Raw genomic sequence first — 26,455 nt, 5'->3', positions numbered from 1 at the left:
CCGCCAAAAAAAAAAAAAAAAAAAAAAAAAGTGCAACACCGTGCCTGCAGTGCACACTCATACCAAGCTTCCGTTGAACTTATACTAAGGTTTGAAAATCCATTTAAGTTCAATGTCAAATTTACCCTAATCAAAATCTACCAATGATGGCAAGATAAACAGTATCCTTTCAAGAATTCCCCAGAGAGCACAAAGATTATGTGCCTGAAGTCACTGTGATAATTTTCTAACATAATCACTATTTTTTTTACCACCTTGAATTTCAAAGGGCTTAAAGATATGTCCTTTGTTTTATTATTTCCTTTTCCATGAAAGAATGTTAGTTTTCCAGAGCACCAATTCTGTAACATTATATTTGTTCAGCAAGGGCGTATTTTAATTTCTCTGAATTATATTTAAACTGTTAGGTCAGGTGTAACTTGGCTTGTTATATTTATATATGACCTTTATACGTACTTATTTTCCCAAGTAAACGTAGATGATGGCAACTTTGGGAAACCAAGGTTATTTTTGGACATTGCAACCAAAAGGAAATAGTGAACCGTAGACACTCTGGGTAAATTTTTTGTTTTTTTGGTCCTTCCTCTTTCGCAACTGTTTGCACAGCCCGGCTTACTTTAGCCTTCTTTCCATGGACACAGCGCAGATATTTCTCCATCGCCGGTCCAGGTTGCGCGTAGCCTGCTGGATGGAACCGCACTCGGCATCTGTGGCACAGGCATCACAGTCATGCAGGAGAACCTCGCACAGGTTGAGGACAGAGGCCACACCCGTGCTGTGTTTCTCTATGTCTCTCTGAAGCTCCTGCAGGGAAGGAGACATGCTTCATTCAAACGCTTGCGTACAGATGGGAGAAACCGCAGCAGTATATTCACTGACTCAGAAATGCTCAGGCAAAAAACCTCGACAAACATTTCATTTGTTTGAATGCATGAAGTTTCTTCAAGTTCCTTTATAAAATATCGCAACCTCAAAAGTATGAGAAAATGAATCTAGAAATACTTTAGCTATGTGAGCAAAGCCAAAATATCAACTGAACAAATAAAAGAGACTACGTCAACTGTATTGAGTAAAATGAGCTTCTTTAGTGATAGAAAAATGAATCTTGCCCCAGTCTCTACTTCACAGATTTTCCCTTCCATTCCAATCCATAGATCAATCAGTCAAAGGAATACATGTGCTCCTGTTAAGAGCTGGCACTCAAAAACTGGGATTTGATCTCCAAAGATCTACAAACTGTTTTAAACAGTTAATGCCCCCATCATTAAAAGGTACCATGGTTGAAGGGACCTAGGTTTTCTGTCATGTATGGCATCGTTAGCAGCAGCAGCTTCCTCAGTGAGCAAATTTAAATGTAGGACAGAAATAGGAAGATATGAAATATGATAATAAAGTTCAATTTTTGTTAATATTTTTATTTTATATTTTTAGCAGCAATTCCTGTGATAACTTCCATATAACTGAGAGGTTATGCAAGAGATTTGAAACGACAGTTTAGTGAAATAGAAATATTGTACAGAATTTATTTTCTTGTGTCTATGGAGTCTATGAAATCTCCAAAATTAATCAAAGGCACCAACAATAAGCTAGAGTTTGTATAGAAGATATTAGAACATGGTGTTAAGGAGAAAAACAGGAAGAAGAATATACATACAAGAATATAAATCCCAGCTAACTGAGTAAGTTGAGGAATTATCAAGAGAAAAGCTAGGCAAATTCGAGAACTGTATAAAAGAAAAGGAAAATACACTGAGGACCTTGATGAATAGGGCAAGTAAAACATGACACCAACAGGCCTCCTTTTTAATAATGGAATACTCTGAGTAAATTGAGTTAAAAGCTCAACAGAAAAAATAATGCACATTTTGCATTTATATTCTATGTGGTTAATATGAAGATTTCACATGGTAGAACTCTGGGCAAATTCAATGCCTTGTTTATCATTCACCTGTTGATGAATACTTAGGTTGTTTACATGTATTCACTTGTAAATAATGCTGCAATGAACATGGGGGTGGAGATATCTTCTTCAAGATAGTGATTTCATTTCCCTCAGATACATACAAAAGTGGAATTGCTGGAACATATATGGTAGTTCTATTTTTAATATTTTGAAGAAAGTCCATACTCTTTTCCATAGTGGCTGCACCAACTTACATTCCCACCAACAGTGTACAAGGGTTCCATTTTCTCCAAATCCCTGTCAGTACTTTTTATCTCTTGTCTTTTGATAATAGCCATTTTAACAGGTGTGAGGTGGTATCTCATTGGGGCTTTTATTTGCATTTCCATGATGATTAGTGATGCTGAGCATCTTTTCATGTACCTGTTGGCAATCTGACTATCTTCTTTGTAAAAATGTCTATTCAGGGCTTCCCTGGTGGCACAGTGGTTGAGAGTCTGCCTGCCCATGGAGAGGACGCGGGTTCCTGCCCTGGTCCGGGAAGGAAGATCCCACATGCCGCGGAGTGGCTGGGCCTGTGAGCCATGGCCGCTGAGCCTGCGCGTCCGGAGCCTGTGCTCCACAACGGGAGAGGCCACAACAGTGAGAGGCCCGCGTACCGCAAAAAAAAAAAAAAAAAAAAGTCTATTCAGGTCGTTTGCTCATTTTTAAATTGGATAATTTATTTTTTGCTATTCATTTGTAGGAATTCTTTGTATATTTTAGATATTAACCCCTGATCAGATATGTGGTTTGCAAACATTTTCTCTCATTCCTAGGTTGCCTTTGCATTTGGTTGATCATTACTTTTGCTGTGCAGAAGCTTTATAGTTTGATTTAGTCACACCTATTCATTTTTGTTTTTGTTGGTTGTACTTTCAAAAATCACTGCCAAGACCAATGTCAGGAAGTCTTTTCCCTATGTTTTGCTCTAGGTTTCAGGTCTTAAATTTAAGTCTTTAATCCATTTCAAGTTAATTTTTCTAAGCTGTGTAAAATAGAGGTCTAGTTTAACTCTTTTGCATGTGAATATCCAGTTTTTCCAACACAATGTTTTGAAAAAACTACCTTTTCCCCATCGAGTATTCTTATTAGTCAAATATTAGTTGACTGTGTATGTGTGGGTTTATTTCTGGGCTCTCTATTCTGTTCCACTGGTCTATGTATCTGTTTTTATGCCAGTACCATATTGTTTTGATTACTATAGTTTTGAAATATAATTTGAAAGCATAAAGTATGATGCCTCCAGCTTTGTTCTTCTTTCTCAGGACTGCTTTGGCTATTAGGGGTCTTTTTTGGTTCCATATGACTTTTAGGATTTTTTTCTATTTCTGTAAAAAGTGCCATTGGAATCTTGACAGGGATTGCATTGAATCTATACATTGCTTTGGTTGTATGCACATTTTAACAATATTAATTCTTCCAATACATGGAATATCTTTCCATTTATCTGTGTTTTATTCAATGTCTTTCATCAATGTCTTATAGTGTCAGAGTACAGATTTTTCACCTCCTTGGTTGAATTTATTCCTAAGTATTTTACTGTTTTTAATGTTATTGTAAATAGGATTGTTTTCTTTGTTTATTTTCCAGATACTTCATTGTTAGTGTATGGAAACACAGTGATGTTTGTATGTTGAATTTGTATGCTACAACTTTCCTGAATTTATTAGTTATAAAAGTCTTCTGGTGGAGTCTTTAGGATTTTTCTATATATAAGACCATGTCACCTGCAAACAGAGACAATTTTTACATCTTCCTTTCCAAGCTGGATGTCTTTTATCTCTTTTTCTTGTCTGAGTTTTCTGGCTAGGCCTTCTAGTGCTATGTTGAATCGAATTGGTGAGAGTAGGTACCCTTGTCCTGTTTCTGATCTTAGAGGAAAAGCTTTCAATCTTTCACCACTGAGTATGTTAGCTGCCGGTGTGTCATATATGTCCTTTATTATGTTGGGGTCCATTCCTTCTGCACCCAATTTGTTGAGAGTTATGATCATTTGAATTTTGTCAAATGCTTTCTCTGCATCTATTGTGATGATCGTATGATTTTTATCTTTCATTTTAGTAATGTAATATATTACATTTACTGATTTGCATATGTTGAATCATTCTTACATTCCAGAACGAATCCACCTTAATCACAGTGTATAATCCTTTTAATGTGCTGATGAATTTGGTTTGCCAGTACTTTGTTGAGAATTTTTGCATCGATATTCATCAGGCATATTGGTTGATAGTTTTCTTTTCCTATGGTGTCCTTATCTGGCTTCAGTATCAGGGTAATGCTGGCCTCATAAAACGAGTTTGAGAATGTTCTTTTCCCTTCAATTTGTTAGAAGAGTGAGATGAATTGGCTGTAAATGTTTGGTAGAGTTCACCTATGAAACCATCTGGTCTTGGACTTTTCTTTGTTGGGAGGTTTTAAATTATTGATTCCACCTCCTTTCATTATTGATCTGCTCAGATTTTCTATTTCTTCATGATTCAATATTGGTAGATTGTATGCTTCTAGGAATTATACACTTCTCCTAGGTTGTCCAAATTGTTGGCTTATAATTGTTCAGAGTAGTCTCTTATGATCCTTGGTATTTCTTGTAATGTGCCCACTTTCGTTTATAATTTTTGTTTATTTTGGTCCTCTCTCTTTTTTAATTGATTAGCTAAAAGTTTGTCAATTTTGTTTAAAATTTCAAAGAACCAACTCAGTTTCGTTCATCTTTTCTGTTGTTTTCCTATTCTGTATTTCATTATTTCTGCTCCACTCTTTATGATTTCCTTCCTTTTGCCAACTTTGGGCTTAGTTTTTTCATTTTTTTTCTAGTTCCTTGAGGTATAAAGTTAGGCTGTTTATTTGAAATCCTTATTTTTTCTTAATGGAAGCATTTATCAGTATAAACTTTTCTCCTAGAACTGCTTTTGCTGCATCCCATAAGTTTTGGTATGTTGGGTTCCTTTTTTTGTTTATCTCCAGATATTTTTTTATTTCTCTTTTGATTTCTTCTTGGATCCACTGGTTGTTCAGGAGTGTGTTGTTTAATTTCCATGTATTTGTTAATTTTCCAGCTTTCTTCCTGTTATTGATTTCTAGTCTCACATCATTGTGGCTGGAAAAGATACTTGATGCAACGTCCATTTTCTTGAATTTATTAAGACTAGTTTTGTGATCTAACATATAATCTCTCCTGGAAAACGTTCCATGCTCTGAGGTTGGGGTGGGCCTGGGGGTGCTGCTGGCTGGGCCCTAGAGTCACCTCTGACTGGGTGAGGTCACAGGGTACGTCCCCTGGCAGGGCAGTGCCTCTGGTTGGACCCTGTGATTGGGCAGGGCTACAAGCTGGTCTCTGCAATTGGCCTTTTTTAAAAGATTTATTTATTTATTATTTATTTAATTTCTTTTTGGCTGTGTTGGGTCTTAGCTGCGGCACGCGGGATCTTTCGTTGTGGCGTGTGGGCTTCTCTCTGGTTGTGGCACACAGGATCCAGAGCACGTGGGCTCTGTAGTTTGTGGCACATGGGCTCTCTAGCTGAGGTGCGCAAGCTCAGTAGCTGTGGAGCGCGGGCTTAGTTGCCCTGCGGCATGTGGGATCTTAGTTCCCTGACCAGGGATCGAACCCGCGTCCCCTGCATTGGAAGGCGGATGCTTTACCACTGGACCACCAGGGAAGTCTCACTGTAATTGCTCTTGATGGGGTCTTAGGCTGTGCTCCCAGACCAGAAGGTGCTGCTGGCTGGACTCTGTTCAGGTGAGGCCTCAGGCTGTGCTCTGTGATCATGCAGGGCTGCAGGCTGTGCCCTGGAGTTGGGCAGGGCCACAGTCTACGCTTTGCCATCAGGCAGACCGCTGGCTGTGCTCCCCTGTTGGGCAAGATTACTGGTCAGGCTCTCTGGTTAGGAGAGCCTGCCAGCTGAATCCCACAGTGAGTGGGCCTAGAGACTGTGCTCCATGGTCTTGCTGGGCTGTTGTCTAAGCTTTCTTCTTGGGTGGGGTCGCAGGCTATGCTTGGTAATTGGAAGGGGGCACTGGCTGGGCTTCCTGACCAGGCAAGGTTGCAGGCTGTGTTCAGTAATCAGACAAGGCCCTTGGGTGGACTCCACCACTGAGTAGAGTTGTAGTCTGGGCTCCATGGCTGGGTGTGGTTGTAGGTTGGGCTCTGAGGATGCCTAAGGTCACTGTTCAGGCTCCTTGGTTATGCAAGGCCAGAGGCTATGCTCAACAGTTGGTAGGGCTTCTGGCTTGGCTCCCCGCCCAAGCAGGGCTATTGGATGGGCTCCATGGCTGCCTGGATTCTCTGGCCAGGCTTCCTGGTGGGGGGGTACAGAGACTGTGCTCAGCTGTTGGGTGGGGCTGGGAATCTGCCTCCCTGCCCAGGCCGGGGGGTAGAAAGAGCTCCAAGGCCTGTAATGCCAGTTGTCTGGGGACCCAAATGAAGCAGAGCTGCTAACTGAGTTTGCAGGCTAGACGGGGCCACTGGCTGGTCTCTGCTGATGAACAGAGACGCTGGCTGGCATCTCTGCTTGGGTGCAGCTGCAAGCAGGAATGCGGCCCACCAAGATCTGAGTGCAGGTGCTGTAAGTCGCATACCCCTTCTCCATCTCTATCTGATCCCCCGTGACTGAGCCTCATAGATTTCCTTAGTGATCCCCATGAAGAGAGACCCAAGCGGGCCTCCTGGGAAGCGTCATACAATACTGGGGGAGCTGGGTGTCCACTTTGGCCTCTCTCTTTTTTTTTTAAATTTTCGGCCGTGCCCCACGGCTTGCAGGATCTTAGTTCCCTGACTAGGGACTGAACCTGGGTCCCTGGCAGTGAGAGTATGGAGTCCTAACTACTGGACGGCCAGGGAATTCCCCACCTTGGCCTCTCTTTTCCAACTGGAGAAACCACAGGCTGGGGCGCGCTGGTGTGGTGTGCCAGCCTGGGGCAGGCGATGTGGGCAGAGTGCAGCCACTCCTCTCACCTTCTAACGTGGTCCTTCTCGGTCTCTGATGTCCAAGGGCTGCTGCAGCCTCACCCTGGGTTCTGGGATTTTCACAATGGTGTCCTGTCTATGGATAGTTGCTTGTTGTCTTCTTGTGATGGGGACTTAAGTCAGGAACGGCTTATACCACCGTCTTGGTGACATCACTCCTCCATATACTTTTGAATCTCTCTCAGAGGGGAGACTCATAAGGGGAAACCACTGTGGGAACCAGCGATGGCGTGTGAAACCCAGAACTCTAATTGACGAACTGTTGGAGGCTCAGTGTGGACACCTCTGACCCACCCAGCCATTGGGGGCCCCCCAATTTGGTGAGATTTACCTCCAGGAGCTTGACCAGGTTAACACAGTAAACACTGGAGAAAAGTCCCCCTGTGCTTTTGCTCAGAAGTTTTTGTTCAGATCAATATATAAAATAAGGCTTGAGGGGGTCTTATAATTATATAAGTACCCAAATACAGATCACAATTTTAGTCTCAGTTTTAACTTCCATTGGTGATGGCCTCAAATTGTCACATAGTGTCACTGGATTCATTCTTTTTCATTTATAACACAGAGGAATCAGACAAAACGTTCTCTGAAGCCATCTCAAGTCTATATATACTTCTGCCCAATTAAATCTATAAGAATTAAGTACATTGGCAAGAGAGACATATAGAAACTCCACATAGGGAAATAGAAGACGATGTATTTTTACCAATTTAATCTGTCCATTTAAATATTTGTCAGAATTTTTCCCTTTGGAGACAGATTACTATTTATCTGTCTTTTCAAACATGGATCCCCAAATGCTACAATTTTTACAAAATCATGGTCAAACAATTTCCATAAAGGAAACTAGTAAATATGATATGATTAAAATAAACTTTGCTAAGCGCCCACTTTATGCTGGGCACTGTGCTAAGTGTTTTTCTTGTTAACCTTTTACAATAACTCAGGGAGCCGTGTACTCATTGTCAGCAACCTATATGTTAGGAAGCTGAGGGTTAAGAGTTCATTACTTTGCTCTGGTTCACACAGAAAAGTGGTGAGGCCAGGACTGGAATCCAGAAAGTCTTCAATTTTAACTACTGGTGTACAGGTTTTTTTTTAACCTTTAAATTTTAATTAAAAGGCTATATGAACATTTATTAATATATTAAAAAGTCAAAAACGGCTACTAAGCTTCCAATGAAGTAGTACCCTTTTCATTTCACTCCTGATTCTTCTCCAGAAAAAGCCATTTCCACCTCTTGTAGCTCTGTCTTCTGGTTTTTACTTGTTTTTCTAAGTAACATGTTTATATTGCTATTTCTTGATTTTTAAATGTTAGACATTATCAGTGCTTCTACAGCAGAGAAGGAATAAACTTCTACATGACTCACGGGGCTCCAATGACTATTTTAGCACCTCTTATAGCTAGAGCAATAATCACGTCTTTGCATGATTATGGTGTTTTAATACTTTTCACATTTAAGCAACAAAATATCCTATGGTTATATTTCTTCTCTTACATAACTTTTTGTTTTTCTAAAATCAATAGTTCTCTATCTCTCTCTCTCTCCCTCGCTCTCTTTTTCTCTTTAAAATATGACCCAGCAATTCCACTACTGGGCATATACCCAGAGAAAACCATGATTCAAAAAGACACATGCACCCTAATGTTCACTGCAGCACTATTTACAACAGCCAGGACATGGAAGCAACCTAAATGTCCATCAATAGAGAAATGGATAAAGAAGATGTGGTACATATATACAATGAAATATTACTCAGCCATAAAATAGAATGAAATTGGGTCATTTGTAGAGACATGGCTGGACCTAGAGACGGTCATACAGAGTTAAGTAAGTCAGAAGAGAAAAACAAAAATCGTATATTAATGCATATATGTGGAATCTGAAAATACGGTTATGGATGACCTTATTTACAAAGCAGAAATAGAGGCACAGATGTAGAGAACAAAAACGTATGGATACCAGGGTGGAAAAGGGGGTGTGTGGGAGGAATTGGGAGATTGGGATTGACATATACACACTATTGATACTATGTATAAAATAGATAACTAATGAGAATATACTGTATAGCTCAGGGAACTCTACTCTGTGCTCTGTGGTGACCTAAATGAGAAGGAAATCCAAAAAGGAGGGGATAGATGTATACGTATAGCCGATTCACTTTGCTGTACAGTATAAACTAACTGAATACTATACAGCAACTATACTCTAATAAAAAAAAATTTAGGGTCGGAAGGCGGAAGATGGCGGAAGAGTAAGACGCGGAGATCACCTTCCTCCCCACAGATACACCAGAAATACATATACACGTGGAACAACTCCTACAGAACACCTACTGAAGGCTGGCAGAAGACCTCAGACCTCCCAAAAGGCAAGAAACTCCCCACGTACGTGGGTAGGGCAAAAGAAAAAACAGAGACAAAAGAATAGGGACGGCACCTGCACCAGTGGGAGGGAGCTGTGAAGGAGGAAAAGTTTCCACACACTAGGAAGCCCCTTCGCGGGCGGAGACTGCGGGAGGCGCAGCGGGGAGCTTCGAAGCCGCGGAGGAGAGCACAGCAACGGGTGCGGAGGGCAAAGCGGGGAGATTCCCGCACAGAGGATCGGTGCCGACCGGCACTCACCAGCCCGAGAGGCTTGTCTGCTCACCCGCCGGGGCGGGCGGGGCTGCGAGCTGAGGCCGGAGCGCAGGGAGAGGACTGGGGTTGGCGGCTTGAACATAGCCTGAAGGGGTTAGTGCACCTCAGCTAGCTGGGAGGGAGTCCGGGGAAAAAGCCTGCACCTGCCGAAGAGGCAGGAGACTTTTCCTTCCCTCTTTGTTTCCTGGGGCATGAGGAGAGGGGTTTAAGAACGCTGCTTAAAGGAACTCCAGAGACGGGCGCGAGCCGCGGCTAAAAGCGCGGACCCCAGAGGCGGGCGGGAGACGTTAAGGCTGCTGCTGCCGCAACCGAGGGGCCTGTGTGCGAGCACAGGTCACTCTCCACACCCCTCTTCCGCGGAGCCTGTGCAGCCCGCCACTGCCAGGGTCCCGGGATCCAGGGACAACTTCCCCGGGACAGCGCACAGCGCGCCTCAGGCTGGTGCAAAGTCACGCCGGCCTTTGCCACCGCAGGCCCGCCCCGCACTCTGTGCCCCTCCGTCCCCGCCGGCCTGAGTGCGCCAGAGCCCCCAATCAGCGGCTCTTTTAACCCCATCCTGTCTGAGCAAAAAACAGACGCCCTCCAGCGATCTACACGCAGTGGCAGGGCCAAATCCAAAGCTTAGCCCTGGGAGCTGTGAGAACAAAGAAGAGAAAGGGAAATCTCTCCCAGCAGCCTCAGAAGCAGCGGATTAAAGCTCCACAATCAACTTGATATACCCTGCATCTATGGAATACCTGAATAGACAACCAATCATCCCAAATTAAGGAAGTGGACTTTAGGAGCAAGATCTATGATTTTCTCCCCTTTCCTCTTTTTGTGAGTGTGTATGTGTATGCTTCTGTGTGAGATCTTGTCTGTATAGTCTTGCTTCCACCATTTGTCCTAGGGTTCTATCCGTCCATGTTTTTTTTTAATTTTTTTTCTTAATAATTAATTTTAATAACAATATTATACTTTACCTTCGTTCTTTCTTTCTTTCCGTCCTTCCTTCCCTCCTTTAGACAACGAATCATCCCAAACTGAGGAGGTGGTCTCTGACAGCAAGATTTAGGATTTTTCCCCATTTACCTCTTTTAGTGAGGGTGTATGTGTATGCTTCTGTGTAAGATTTTGTCTGTATAGCTTTGCTGCCAACATTTGTCCTAAGGTTCTTGTTCTTTCCGTCCCTTTTTTTTTTTTTCTAAATAAGAATTTTTTAATTCAATAACTTTATTATACTTTATTTTATTTTTACTGTATCTTCTTTCTTTCTGTCTTTTTTCCTTCTTTCCCTCCTTCCTTCCTCCCTCCCTCCCTCCTTTCTTTCCTTCTTGTCTTCTTTCCTTCTTTGCTTCTTTCTTTCTTTCTTCCTTCCTTCCTACCCTCCTTTCCTTCTTTCTTTCCTCATACTTCTACTAATTCCCTCTACTTTTTCTCCCTTTTATCCTGAGCCGTGTGGATGAAAAGCTTTTGGTGCTCCAGCCAGGAGGCAGGGCTCTGCCTCTGAGGTAGGAGAGCCAACTTCAGGACACTGATCAACAAGAGACCTCCCAGCTCCACATAATATCAAACGGCAAAAATCTCCCAGAGACCTCCATCTTAACACCAGCACCCAGCTTCACTCAACGACCAGCAAGCCACAGTGCTGGAAAACCTATGCCAAACAACTAGCAAAACAGGAATACAACCTCACCCATTAGCAGAGAGGCTGCCTGAAATCATAATAAGGCCACAGACACCCCCAAACACACCACCAGACGTGAACCTGCCCACTATAGAGACAAGATCCAGCCTCATCCACCACAACACAGGCACTAGTCCCCTCCACCAGGAAGCCTACACAACCCACTGAACCAACCTTAGCCACTGGAGACAGACATCAAAAACAGGAGGAACTACGAACCTGCAGCCTGCAAAAAGGAGACCCCAAACACAGTAAGATAAGCAAAATGAGAAGACAGAAAAACACACAGCAGATAAAGGAGCAAGATAAAAATGCACCAGACCTAACAAATGAAGAGGAAATAGGCAGTCTACCTGAAAGAGAATTCAGAATAATGATAGTAAGGTTGATCCGAAATCTTGGAGATAGAATGGACAATAGAATGGACAAAATGCAAGAATCAGTTAACAAGGACCTAGAAGAACTAAAGATGAAACAAGCAACGATGAACAACACAATAAATGAAATTAAAAGTACTCTAGATGGGATCAATAGCAGAATAACTGAGGCAGAAGAACGGATAAGTGACCTGGAAGATAAAATAGTGGAAATAACTACTGCAGAGCAGAATAAAGAAAAAAGAATGAAAAGAACTGAGGACAGTCTCAGAGACCTCTGGGACAACATTAAACGCACCAACATTCGAATTATAGGGGTTCCAGAAGAAGAAGAGAAAAAGAAAGGGACTGAGAAAATATTTGAAGAGATTATAGTTGAAAACTTCCCTAACATGGGAAAGGAAATAGTTAATCAAGTCCAGGAAGCACAGAGAGTCCCATACAAGATAAATCCAAGGAGAAATACGCCAAGACACATATTAATCAAACTGTCAAAAATTAAATACAAAGAAAGCATATTAAAAGCAGCAAGGGAAAAACAACAAATAACACATAAGGGAATCCCCATAAGGTTAACAGCTGATCTCTCAGCAGAAACCCTACAAGCCAGAAGGGAGTGGCAGGACATACTGAAAGTGATGAAGGAGAAAAACCTGCAGCCAAGACTACTCTACCCAGCAAGGATCTCATTCAGATTTGATGGAGAAATTAAAACCTTTACAGACAAGCAAAAGCTGAGAGAGTTCAGCACCACCAAACCAGCTTTACAACAAATGCTAAAGGATCTTCTCTAGGCAGGAAACACAAGAGAAGGAAAAGACCTATAATAACGAACCCAAAACAATTTAGAAAATGGGAATAGGAACATACATATCGATAATTACCTTAAATGTAAATGGACTAAATGCCCCCACCAAAAGACACAGATTAGCTGAATGGATACAAAAACAAGACCCTTACATATGCTGTCTACAAGAGACCCACTTCAGACCTAGAGACACATACAGACTGAAAGTAAGGGGATGGAAAAAGATATTCCATGCAAATGGAAGCCAAAAGAAAGCTGGAGTAGCAATTCTCATATCAGACAAAATAGACTTTAAAATAAGGACTATTAAAAGAGACAAAGAAGGACACTACATAATGATCAAGGGATCGATCCAAGAAGAAGATATAACAATTGTAAATATTTATGCACCCAACATAGGAGCACCTCAATACATAAGGCAAATACTAACAGCCATAAAAGGGGAAATCGACAGTAACACATTCATAGTAGGGGACTTAAACACCCCACTTTCACCCATGGACAGATCATCCAAAATGAAAATAAATAAGGAAACACAAGCTTTAAATGATACATTAAACAAGATGGACTTAATTGATATTTATAGGACACTCCATCCAAAAACAACAGAATACACATTTTTCTCAAGTGCTCATGGAACATTCTCCAGGATAGATCATATCTTGGGTCACAAATCAAGCCTTGGTAAATTTAAGAAAATTGAAATTGTATCAAGTATCTTTTCTGACCACAACGCCATGAGACTAGATATCAATTACAGGAAAAAATCTGTAAAAAATACAAACACATGGAGGCTAAACAATACACTACTTAATAATGAAGATATCACTGAAGAAATCAAAGAGGAAATCAAAAAATACCTAGAAACAAATGACAATGGAGACACAACGACCCAAAACCTGTGGGATGCAGCAAAAGCAGTTCTAAGGGGGAAGTTTATAGCAATACAAGCCCACCTTAAGTAGCAGGAAACATCTCGAATAAACAACCTAACCTTGCACCTCAAGCAATTAGAGAAAGAAGAACAAAAAAACCCCAAAGCTAGCAGAAGGAAAGAAATCATAAAAATCAGATCAGAAATAAATGAAAAAGAAATGAAGGAAACAATAGCAAAGATCAATAAAACTAAAAGCTGGTTCTTTGAGAAGATAAACAAAATTGATAAACCACTAGCCAGACTCATCAAGAAAAAAAGGGAGAAGACTCAAATCAATAGAATTAGAAATGAAAAAGGAGAGGTAACAACTGACACTGCAGAGATAAAAGAGATCATGAGAGATTACTACAAGCAACTCTATGCCAATAAAATGGACAATCTGGAAGAAATGGACAAATTCTTAGAAATGCACAACCTGCCAAGACTGAATCAGGAAGAAATAGAAAATATGAACAGACCAATCACAAGCACTGAAATTGAAACTGTGATTAAAAACCTTCCAACAAAGAAAAGCCCAGGACCAGATGGCTTTACAGGCGAATTCTATCAAACATTTAGAGAAGAGCTAACACCTATCCTTCTCAAACTCTTCCAAAATATAGCAGAGGGAGGACCACTCCCAAACTCCTTCTACGAGGCCACCATCACCTTGATACCAAAACCAGACAAGGATGTCACAAAGAAAGAAAACTACAGGCCAATATCACTGATGAACATAGATGCAAAAATCCTCAACAAAATACTAGCAAACAGAATCCAACAGCACATTAAAAGGATCATACACCATGATCAAGTGGGGTTTATTCCAGGAATGCAAGGTTTCTTCAATATACGCAAATCTATCAATGTGATAAACCATATTAACAAATTGAAGGAGAAAAACCATATGATCATCTCAATAGATGCAGAGAAAGCTTTTGACAAAATTCAACACCCATTTATGATAAAAACCCTGCAGAAAGTAGGCATAGAGGGAACTTTCCTCAACTTAATAAAGGCCATATATGACAAGCCCACAGCCAACGATGTCATCCTCAATGGTGAAAAACTGAAAGCATTTCCACTAAGATCAGGAACAAGACAAGGTTGCCCACTCTCACCACTATTATTCAACATTGTTTTGGAAGTTTTAGCCACAGCAATCAGAGAAGAAAAGGAAATAAAAGGAATCCAAATCGGAAAAGAAGAAGTAAAGCTGTCACTGTTTGCAGATGACATGATCCTATACATAGAGAACCCTAAAGATGCTACCAGAAAACTACTAGAGCTAATCAATGAATTTGGTAAAGTGGCAGGATACAAAATTAATGCACAGAAATCTCTGGCATTCCTATATACTAATGATGAAAAATCTGAAAGTGAAATCAAGAAAACACTCCCATTTACCACTGCAACAAAAAGAATAAAATATCTAGGAATAAACCTACCTAAGGAGACAAAAGACCTGTATGCAGAAAATTATAAGACACTGATGAAAGAAATTAAAGATGATACAAATAGATGGAGAGATATACCATGTTCTTGGATTGGAAGAATCAACATTGTGAAAATGACTCTACTACCCAAAGCAATCTATAGATTCAATGCAATCCCTATCAAACTACCACTGGCATTTTTCACAGAACTAGAACAAAAAATTTCACAATTTGTATGGAAACACAAAAGACCCCGAATAGCCAAAGCAATCTTGAGAACGAAAGAAGGAACTGGAGGAATCAGGCTCCCTGACTTCAGACTATACTACAAAGCTACAGTTATCAAGACGGTATGGTACTGGCACAAAAACAGAAAGATAGATCAATGGAACAGGATAGAAAGCCCAGAGATAAACCCATGCACATATGGACACCTTATCTTTGATAAAGGTGGCAGTAATGTACAATGGAGAAAGGACAGCCTCTTCAATAAGTGGTGCTGGGAAAACTGGACAGGTACATGTAAAAGTATGAGATTAGATCACTCCCTAACACCATACACAAAAATAAGCTCAAAATGGATTAAAGACCTAAATGTAAGGCCAGAAACTATCAAACTCTTAGAGGAAAACATAGGCAGAACACTCTATGACATAAATCACAGCAAGATCCTTTCTGACCCACCTCCTAGAGTAATGGAAATAAAAACAAAAATAAACAAATGGGACCTAATGAAACTTCAAAGCTTTTGCACAGCAAAGGAAACCATAAACAGGACCAAAAGACAACCCTCAGAATGGGAGAAAATATTTGCAAATGAAGCAACCGACAAAGGATTAATCTCCAAAATTTATAAGCAGCTCATGCAGCTCAATAACAAGAAAACAAACAACCCAATCCAAAAATGGGCAGAAGACCTAAATAGACATTTCTCCAAAGAAGATATACAGACTGCCAACAAACACATGAAAGAATGCTCAACATCATTAATCATTAGAGAAATGCAAATCAAAACTACAATGAGATATCATCTCACACCAGTCAGAATGGCCATCATCAAAAAATCTAGAAACAATAAATGCTGGAGAGGGTGTGGAGAAAAGGGAACACTCTTGCACTGCTGGTGGGAATGTGAATTGGTTCAGCCACTATGGAGAACAGTATGGAGGTTCCTTAAAAAACTACAAATAGAACTACCATATGACCCAGCAATCCCACTACTGGGCATATACCCTGAGAAAACCAAAATTCAAAAAGAGTCATGTACCAAAATGTTCATTGCAGCTCTATTTACAATAGCCCGGAGATGGAAACAACCTAAGTGCCCGTCATCGGATGAATGGATAAAGAAGATGTGGCACATATATACAATGGAATATTACTCAGCCATAAAAAGAAACGAAATTGAGCTATTTGTAATGAGGTGGATAGACCTAGAGTCTGTCATACAGAGTGAAGTAAGTCAGAAAGAAAAAGACAAATACCGTATGCTAACACATATATATGGAATTTAAGAAAAAAAGTGTCATGAAGAACCTAGGGGTAAAGCAGGAATAAAGACGCAGACCTCCTAGAGAACGGACTTGAGGTTATGGGGAGGGGGAAGGGTGAGCTGTGACAGGGCGAGAGAGAGTCATGGGCATATACACACTAACAAACGTAGTAAGGTAGATAGCTAGTGGGAAGCAGCCGCATGGCACAGGGATATTGGCTCGGTGCTTTGTGACAGCCTGGAGGGGTGGGATAGGGAGGGTGGGAGGGAGGGAGACGCAACAGGGAAGACATATGGGAACATATGTTTATGTATGACTGATTCACTTTGTTATAAAGCAGAAACTAACACACCATTGTAAAGCAATTATACCCCAATAAAGATGTAAAAAAAAAAAAAAATTTATATTGCTAACTGCTATTCTTTCTCTTATGGTGCTAATAAAGCTCCTTCCAGTATGGTTAAGCCCATCAGGTCATCTGGTTCAACTATTTCCTTCCTTGGAGATGTTCCTCTTAGAGCACCCAGACTCCCTGCTCCTGTCTGGACAGGCTCTTCCTAGGTTGCAGTACCATTGTCATTTGGGACTTCCCTTTACCATCATCCTGGGGACTTCCTTCTCCTGGGTTGAATATTATTTTTCCTCTCATTTCAGTATATGGAGCATATCTTTCATTAGCTTCTTGTGAATGTGTGCACAGAAGGTAAATATTTTATATATGAAATGGCAGATATATTATTCTAAATCATAAAAAATTTTCTCAGCTTTTTGAAGGCATTCCGTCATTGTCTACTAGTTTCCATCCTTGTTTTGGAGAAATCCAACTTTTTCATCTTGGAAGCCTTAAAATCTTCTTTTATCCCCCATGTTCTGAAATTTCATTATAGCTTTGTTTTTAATTTTCCTGGGCACCTGTAGCGTTTGTGTTCTAGAAGTGTGTAAATTTTCAATCTGGGAATGCTTTTTCTGCATTACTCCTTTGGTAATTTCTTCCTTTCCACTTTATTTTGGGGGCAGGGGGACTTTTACAGAATAACTGAATTGGATTTTGAAACTCTCGTGTAAATCCTGGCTGCAGCATAAGCCTGGCTAGTGACCTCATGAGAGGCGATGCTGTGGGGTTTGGCACAGAGTCTTTCCCTTAATCCCTCTGTTTTTAACACAGTGGCTCCAGCACAGATGGCGTCCTGTGTCATCGAATCCCAAGTCCCTCTGGATGGCCTTCTCCAGAGAGTCAACAAAGCAGAGCTGCCTGACTAGCTGGGCTTAGGGGAAATCTGCTCATCTCACCACTCCTTTCTTCAGACTTTCAGCCATTTTCCCTTTAAAGCCCCACAGACTTGATAGCTCCACTTCCCGGGTGAGCATTTTGGGAACTCTGCGGCGTGAATCAGCTTTCTCCATCCTCCGCTCTGCTAACACCATCACTGTTCATCTGTCTACTTTCCACCTTCCAAATTCTCTCGGATGTCTGGCAGCTCTATCATCTTCTCTTCTGTTCTTTTTGCCATCGTAGGTTTTGACCTTTTATTTGATTAGGGTTTTAGTAGCGGCTGCAACTACGGATGCGTATAATCAATTTCCCATACTTAACTAGATACTGTTTTGATTTTCTCACATTTGCTAAATTACAATACTGGTCATTAGCATTTTAACTCTTGTCACATGTAGATATCATTACCATGTTCTCCAGGAGAATGTGGGGGAGCTGGAGGCCAACCACAACCCCCAGAGTTAATCATCAGAATTTCAAACATCAGAGAGTCCCATCAGAGGGTTTTATTCTTACAGAAAATTGAAAAATGTCCTGCTAACAATTTCTTTAAAAATAAATGCTAATTTAAACATCCAACACCTAAAAACTGTATTTTAATAACTGTTCCCTTTGTAAAATAAAATACATAAACTACTTCATAGGACTGAAGAAATAGGTCTGTTTATACATTTTTTTAAAGTTAAGCAACTTGAATATAATGGCTTAATGTAATGGAAATAACCAGAGCGCAGGCAGAATTTTCAAGGACAATCTAAAAGCATGAAGTAGCAATACTTCTTATGGGGGATTTACGGTGTTTATTACTGACAGCTGGAGTCTACTGTGCTGAGTAAGAATAAGCAAGGGGAGTGGGAAGTGAAAATCCCTTCTGTACGTATTTTTCAGGGTCACCCTCTTTTGCTTTGCTGGGTTGTGTATTGTGCTGTATTTGCTACACACATGAAGATGACATTACAGTATGTGGTCTGCAGGTCAGGCAGTCCTCCTTGCAAAACAAAATTATGTTAGACTCTAAAAACTCTAAGTATGCACTGTGATCTTTCTCCAAAGGCTGTATGCAGAAAAAAAGAAAAAGGCTCGTTTCTAAGTCCATGGTTGTGAGTTTGCGACCCACAAATAAATAAACAAAACTGTCAGCACTGTTGTGGATACATTATTGCAGCTCAACCTAACCTACCATCTTAGGATGGCTTCTTGGCAGACCAGTGACATTAACCCTACGATGGCAGACCTTCTTAAGAGTCAACTTTGTGAGGAGATGGAACCTATTTGCCCCAAACACCTCTCTAGCCAATGCCTTCCCTTTCTCACCAGTCCTGCCCAGCTTCCTCCAGATTTTCCATCCTAATTCACCATCTCACAATCATGTCTCTATTCTGGCCAGGAGGACAGATATTCAAGAACCTATTAACTTTCCTTCCATTGTTTTACATTTTACCTGCTGCTTGTTAAGCTTTTTCTGTATTTCTTCTGAGTCACAGGAATCATAGACGATCGGCTTGGCCAGCTCTGACTCTATGTGGGCCAGCCACGTTCTCAGGCTGCTCATGTTTTTATCCAGCTGCTGTACGGCGACCAGGGTCTCCTTCAGCTTCTTTACCCTGTGGGCAGAGAAGGAGAGACATCAACTTCAGTGAGAGGCTTCACTCATGTTTCCCTCATGAGCAGAAGCCAGCACTGGGTCTAAAGCCAGAGTCCAGCCTGGCTCAGCCACCTACTGGCTGTGTGACTGTGGGCAGCTGTACACCCCTCCTGTGTCTCTGTTTCTTTGCCTATAAAATGGAAATGAAGTAAGAGTACTTGTGAGATTTAAATGAGGTGAATGACAGAGGGTGCCAGTACATGGGAAACATTAAAAAAATATCAACCATGGTTATACTCAGCACAGCTATACTAATGTAACAGTGATAGAAACCTCATGGTTGTCATAGAAATTATTACTTTCACAAATAGTATAATCTATACTACTTGACTTTTGCAAATAATATAATTTATACTACTATGAAGAATAACTGGGAGGAAAAAGTTAACCTTTCCAGTGGATTGTCACCAAACAGATTACACATCCATGGTTCTAATCACTTCACCCCCTGTGGGATGTATTTCAGCAATATTGTGGCAGAAACTCAGTCAAAAGAAGAAAGCACTGAAGATAAAACTATCAGTGAGATATCACATGCACTTAAGCAATTTGAGCTTTAATGATGCCGTATCACGTTAAAGGTAACTAAGGACCTGTTGGATTGTAAGTGGCAGAGGGCAGGTACCCAGTCTTCCACCTGAAGAGCCTAATTCAGTATAGTATTCACTACATAGCATGCTTAAAAAATAACGACAAATAACTATTCTCCCATTCTCGCCAGGAAGGAGTAAAAACTCATTCCTTTAAGAATTGCCATTTCTCTAACCATCATCCGTGGACACTTTAAATGTTAAGATGCCAGAAAGACAAAAGAAATCGGATGTGATTATTTTCTTAATAAAATGTACCATCTGACCAGAAATCTGAACATGGAAAGAATGAAATATAACAAAGTGTGGTAAGAACTAAACTAAAGAAGTGAACGAAGTCTCTGGCTAATAAATAAAGAGTGATCAATTCTGTCTGGCCATGTTCAGTAATCATTCATTCATTTACCATTTGTTCATTTCTTTATTCCTCCTACCAACATGTAGGGTGCTAGGTGACAGATAAACAGCGATGACTAAAGCTTCATCCTTGCCTTTGAGGAGCTCAGACTTTGAGGAAAGAAGGAAAGTGAAGAAATGACATGTGAGCTGCATCTTGAGAGGTGGATACAAGCCAAGCAGAACATTTCTGGCCTAGGAAACAATGAAGAAGAGCAGAGATTGTGAAGGTAAATAGTGTCACGATGCCAAGGAGATCAGTGGTGGACAGACGGGAAAGAGAAACAGGAAAGACAGAAGAAGTGGTTAGAGGAAGAGGTAAGACTGATGGGTGGATGGGAGCAAGATTATAAAACTCCCACAGTGACATGACAATGGATTTGTATGTAGTTTCAAAGATAAATAAGAACTTTCCCAAGATCTATTAGCGGAGGAATGTTAAGATGAGTTTTGATTCTGAGTGTGTAAGTCTGAGGCAAGGCTGTGGTAAGAGCTCATTCAGGAAGTACATAGAATAGTCCAAGCAGTTTGCATCAAAAGCCTACACTTGGAAACAGTGGGGATAGGGCTGAGGAGTGGATTGCTAAATTCACGAACCGACATGACGTGAGGCAGAAGGAGTTAAGAAATGATGTCTTTTCCAGTTGGGTGACTAGATAGATGCTGCTGCCTCAGAGGATACAGGAATGAGGAGCAAGTTCTTGGGATTAATGGTGCATTAAGTTTGGGGTACGATGAGTCTGTGGGATCAGCTAGACATGTATGGAAATATAGTTCTTAGGTCCAGAAGAGATGACGAAGTTTATTGCATTGGTTTACATACTGTTGGCATAGAGTTGAAGCCCTATGAAAGGACGTATTTCATCCTGAAAGGGGCTGGACTAAGAAGAATGAGTTTTAAAAGGTTAAAGAAGGAGGAATCACAGTTGAAGAAAAAATAATCAGAAAGGAAGGAGGTGAAGCAGGGAAGTGTAGCATAAAACTAAAGGCAGGAAATGTTTCAAGAAAGAATTGGTGGTGGGCGGGGGATAGGACTGATGGCATTTTAGGGTACAAACTTGCAACGAGTAGTAAATAAGCCTTAGAGATCTAATGCACGGTAAAATGAATATAAACAACAATATTGTACTCTAATTTTGTAATGTGATAAGTATCGCTACAATGGCAATCATATTACATTATATCAGTGTATCAAAGTAACAAGCGTAAATTTACCTTAATTTTACCTTAAATTTACACAATGTTGTGTGTCAAATACATTCAATTAAAAATAATTTAGAAAAAGAAGAAAGTGTTGGTCACAGTGTGATCTGAATGCCTTCTTCATTAGATTTCACCTGGTTTGCCTCACATAAATGCAGATTCTTAGACCCCAACCCAGTCCTATTGAGTCAGAACCTCTGGGGGTGTGGCCAGGGAATTTACACTTAACAAGCTCTCCAAGTAAGCCCTAGGCATGCTTAAGTTTGGAATCACGGGTCTACTTTGTCAAAGGCAGAGCAAGGTAGTTGATGCGGCCTAAAAAGAGCTATTCATTAGAAGAGGTCTGCTGACCCTAAGTGAATAGTTCAGCAAGGGCTACGGAAACAGAAGACAGGACGCATTTGAGAGAAATACACTTATAATGAAAGAGGATTGTTAATTATTTTTAAAAAGTAGGCAGCGAAGGTAAGTAAATACGGTATGAATCCTGTAGAATGATCTATCTGGCTACAAGAAAAAACTGATTTTTTGTTTGTTTGTTTTGTTTAATGTAGTTTGATGTTTTGGAATCGCTTTAGAATGTTTTTAGGCAGAGAAAAAGGAACTCATGAGGAAGGAGCCAAAGACAGAAGAAAAAGGAGAGAAATTACAGATGAATACAGATGATGGAGCGAGAATGCACAGGAGGCAGGATCAGGGGCGTAGAGCAGGGATAGATGAATTCGATTTGAAACGTTATTTCCCAGTGAGGGCAGGGTGTCAGCAGGAATTTGGGAGGGACACAGATAGTACTTCTCAACTCTATTATTACCAAGTAATAGTAGCAAAAATCGACGACTGAGTCTCTGTTGAGGGCCTGACATGGCTGACTGGATGTATGTACATAGATGGCTCTAAAACAAAAGGCGATGTGAAGGAGGAGCAAATGATCAATGATTTCTGGTACAACCCTTCCTTAAAATTCAAGTCTGCTTTTAGACCGTAAGTTTTTTTATACTGTCCACCTTTTGGTTCAGGACATGTGGTCACCTTACTGACACTGCTCCTAATAGAAATGAATGGCAGATAAGCAAAATATCTCCATCTCCGAGTTGTAAACTTGGTTCAACTAAAGAGGTATCTGCTTGGAAAAAATGTCAAGAGCAACATGTCTTTTAAAACTCTAGGAATCTTCCAAGACTGAACCAGGAAGAAATAGAAAATATGAACAGACCAATCACAAGCACTGAAATTGAAACTGTGATTAAAAATCTTCCAACAAACAAAAGCCCAGGACCAGATGGCTTCACAGGCGAATTCTATCAAACATTTAGAGAAGAGCTAACACCTATCCTTCTCAAACTCTTCCAAAACATAGCAGAGGGAGGAACACTCCCAAACTCATTCTACGAGGCCACCATCACCCTGATATCAAAACCAGACAAGGATGTCACAAAGAAAGAAAACTACAGGCCAATATCACTGATGAACATAGATGCAAAAATCCTCAACAAAATACTAGCAAACAGAATCCAACAGCACATTAAACGGATCATACACCATGATCAAGTGGGGTTTATTTCAGGAATGCAAGGATTCTTCAATATACGCAAATCAATCAATGTGATGCACCATATTAACAAATCGAAGGAGAAAAACCATATGATCATCTCAATAGATGCAGAGAAAGCTTTCAACAAACTTCAACACCCATTTATGATAAAAACCCTCCAGAAAGTAGGAACAGAGAAAACTTACCTCAACATAATAAAGGCCATATATGACAATCCCACAGCCAACATCATCCTCAATGGTGAAAAACTGAAACCATTTCCACTAAGATCAGGAACAAGACAAGGTTGCCCACTCTCACCACTATTATTCAACATAGTTTTGGAAGTTTTATCCACAGCAATCAGAGAAGAAACAGAAATAAAAAGAATCCAAATCGGAAAAGAAGAAGTAAAGCTGTCACTGTTTACAGATGACATGATACTATACATAGAGAATCTTAAAGATGCTACCAGAAAACTACTAGAGCTAATCAATGAATTTGGTAAAGTAGAAGGATACAAAATTAATGTACAGAAATCTCTTGCATTCTTATGCACTAATGATGAAAAATCTGAAAGTGAAATTAAGAAAAAACTCCTATTTATCATTGCAACAAAATAATGCCTAGGAATTAAATAAAATACCTAGGAATAAACCTACCTAAGGAGACAGAAGTCCTGTATGCAGAAACTTATAAGACACTGATGAAAGAAGCTAAAGATGATACAAATAGATGGAGAGATATACCATGTTCTTGGATTGGAAGAATCAACATTGTGAAAATGACTATACTACCCAAAGCAATCTACAGATTCAATGCAATCCCTATCAAACTACCACTGGCATTTTTCACAGAACTAGAACAAAAAATTTCACAATTTGTATGGAAACACAAAAGACCCCGAATAGCCAAAGCAGTCTTGAGAAAGAAAAACGGAGCTGGAGGAATCTGGCTCCTGGACTTCAGACAATACTACAAAGCTATAGTAATCAAAACAGTATGGTACCGGCACAAAAAATATATATATAGATCAATGGAACAGGATAGGAAGCCCAGAGATAAATCCACGCACATATGGTCACCTTATCTTTGATAAATGAGGGAAGAATATACAATGGAGAAAAGACAGCCTCTTCAATAAGTGGTGCTGGGAAAACTGGACACCTACATGGAAAAGAACGAAATTAGAACACTCCCTAACACCATACACAAAAATAAACTCAAAATGGATTAAGGACCTAAATGTAAGGTCAGACACTATCAAATTCTTAGAGGAAAACATAGGCAGAACAGTCTATGACATAAATCACAGCAAGATCCTTTTTGACCCGCCTCCTAGGGAAATGGAAATAAAAACAAAAATAAACAAAGGGGACCTAATGAAACTTCAAAGCTTTTGCACAGCAAAGGAAACCATAAACAAGACCACAAGACAACCCTCAGAATGGGAGAAAATACTTGCAAATGAAGCAACTGACAAAGGATTAATCTCCAAAATTTACAAGCAGCTCATGCAGCTCAATATCAAAAAAAAAACAAACAACCCAATCCAAAAATGGGCAGAAGACCTACATAGACATTTCTCCAAAGAAGATATACAGATTGCCAACAAACAAATGAAAGAATGCTCAACATCATTAATCATTAGAGAAATGCAAATCAAAACTACAATGTGATATCATCTCACACTGGTCAGAATGGCCATCATCAAAAAATCTAGAAACAATAAATGCTGGAGAGGGTGTGGAGAAAAGCGAACCCTCAGACACTGTTGGTGGGAATGTAAATTGATACAGCCACTATGGCAAACAGTATGGAGGTTCCTTAAAAAACTAAAAATAGAACTACCATAAGACCCAGCAATCCCAGTACTGGGCATATACCCTGAGAAAACCATAATTCAAAAAGAATCATGTACCACAATGTTCACTGCAGCTCTATTTACAATAGCCAGGACATGGAAGCAACCTAAGTGTCCACTGATAGATGAATGGATAAAGAAGATGTGGCACATATATACAATGGAATATTACTCAGCCATAAAAAGAAACGAAATTGAGTTATTTGTAGTGAGGTGGATGGACCTAGAGTCTGTCATACAGAGTGAAGTAAGTCAGAAAGAGAAAAACAAATACCGTAATGCTAACATATATATATGGAATCTAAAAAAAAAAAAAAAAAGGTCATGAAGAACCTAGGGGCAACACGGGAATAAAGACACAGACCTCCTAGAGAATGGACTTGAGGACATGGGAAGGGGGAAGGGTAAGCTGGGACAAAGTGAGAGAGTGGTAGTGTATATATGGACATATATACACTACCACATGTAAAATAGATAGCTAGTGGGAAGCAGTCGCATAGCACAGGGAGATCAGCTCGGTGCTTTGTGACCACCTAGAGGGGTGGGATAGGGAGGGTGGGAGGGAGGGAGGCGCAAGAGGGAAAAGATATGGGGATATCTGCATATGTATACCTGATTCACTTTGTTCTAAAGCAGAAACTAACACACCATTGTAAAGCAATTATACTCCAATAAAAATGTTAAGAAAAAATATAAAATAAAATAAAATATAATTGTAAGAAAAAAAAAATCTAGGGATGTGATAGGGACTTCCCTGGCGGTCCAGTGGTTAAACTCTGAGCTTCCACTGCAAGGGGAGGGGCACAGGTTGGATCCCTGGTCGGGGAACTAAGATCCCGCATGCTGCGCAGCGCAGCCAGGAAAAAAAACAAAACAAAACAACCCTCCGGCCCCAAGACTCTAAGGATGTGATATATTTCAGGGCAGGGATCTGCAGTAGAATGTTCTCAAAGACAGAAAACTTGCACTCAGAATCACCTACTATTTCTCAGCTCTAGTACTTCCAGAGAGTAAAGAAGTGATTCTCAACCTAGGACCGGTACTGGATCACTTAGGGGTGCTTTCCACCCACACGTGCCACTGCTAACTCTCTCCCCACCTTCTCCCCGCCCTCTGTGCCTCCCCAGATGACTAGGATTTGCTTCTCTGGTCAGGAGCCACCTCTCTGAAGAAACTGTCTCATAACCAAAGTATTTTGAGAATTTTTATTCTTTGTTTTGTTTTGTTTTGTTTTTTTGCGGTATGCAGGCCTCTCACTGTTGTGGCCTCTCCCGTTGCGGAGCACAGGCTCCGGACGCGCAGGCCCAGTGGCCATGGCTCACGGGCCCAGCCGCTCTGTGGCATGCGGGATCCTCCCGGACCGGGGAACGAACCTGTGCCCCCTGAATCGGCAGGCGGACTCTCAACCACTGTGCCACCAGGGAAGCCCCTTTATTCATTTTTAATTGCTTAAAATGGATATCATCACTTCTATTACAGTTTCTATAAATCAATGTTTCTCTCTCAAATGAAAATCTAGTCATGACACCATCACTTTTCCTCTGTCATACAAATGCTTAGAAGTATTTTCACGATGGTCGGTTCTTGATAATAATATCTGTATTTCATTAATTATAATAAAAATCCCTATATTTGATCAGTGTATAAAGGCATGCTGAGGTGCATTACCTTATATTGTTTTAAAAAATGTGTATTTAAAAAA

The 26,455-nt window shown here is 40.5% G+C and overlaps 1 protein-coding gene across 6 annotated transcripts in view; it reads right to left on the bottom strand.

Moving 5' to 3' along the window:
- SYNE1 (spectrin repeat containing nuclear envelope protein 1) overlaps positions 1-26,455 on the bottom strand; it is a 464,341-nt gene that overhangs the window by 31,758 nt on the left and 406,128 nt on the right. For all 6 annotated transcript variants that reach the window (XM_082855887.1, XM_082855882.1, XM_082855883.1 and 3 more), the window contains 2 exons: positions 18,966-19,128; positions 617-804 (listed from right to left, as the gene is read on the bottom strand). In XM_082855887.1, coding sequence (XP_082712013.1) covers positions 617-804; positions 18,966-19,128 — 351 coding nt within the window. The remainder of the gene's footprint in view (positions 1-616; positions 805-18,965; positions 19,129-26,455) is intronic.

This window comes from Leucopleurus acutus (genome assembly GCF_964270905.1).
Source record: "Leucopleurus acutus genome assembly, chromosome: 15".
Classification (NCBI taxonomy): domain Eukaryota; kingdom Metazoa; phylum Chordata; class Mammalia; order Artiodactyla; family Delphinidae; genus Leucopleurus; species Leucopleurus acutus.
This window is presented reverse-complemented; position numbering and strand designations above follow the sequence as displayed.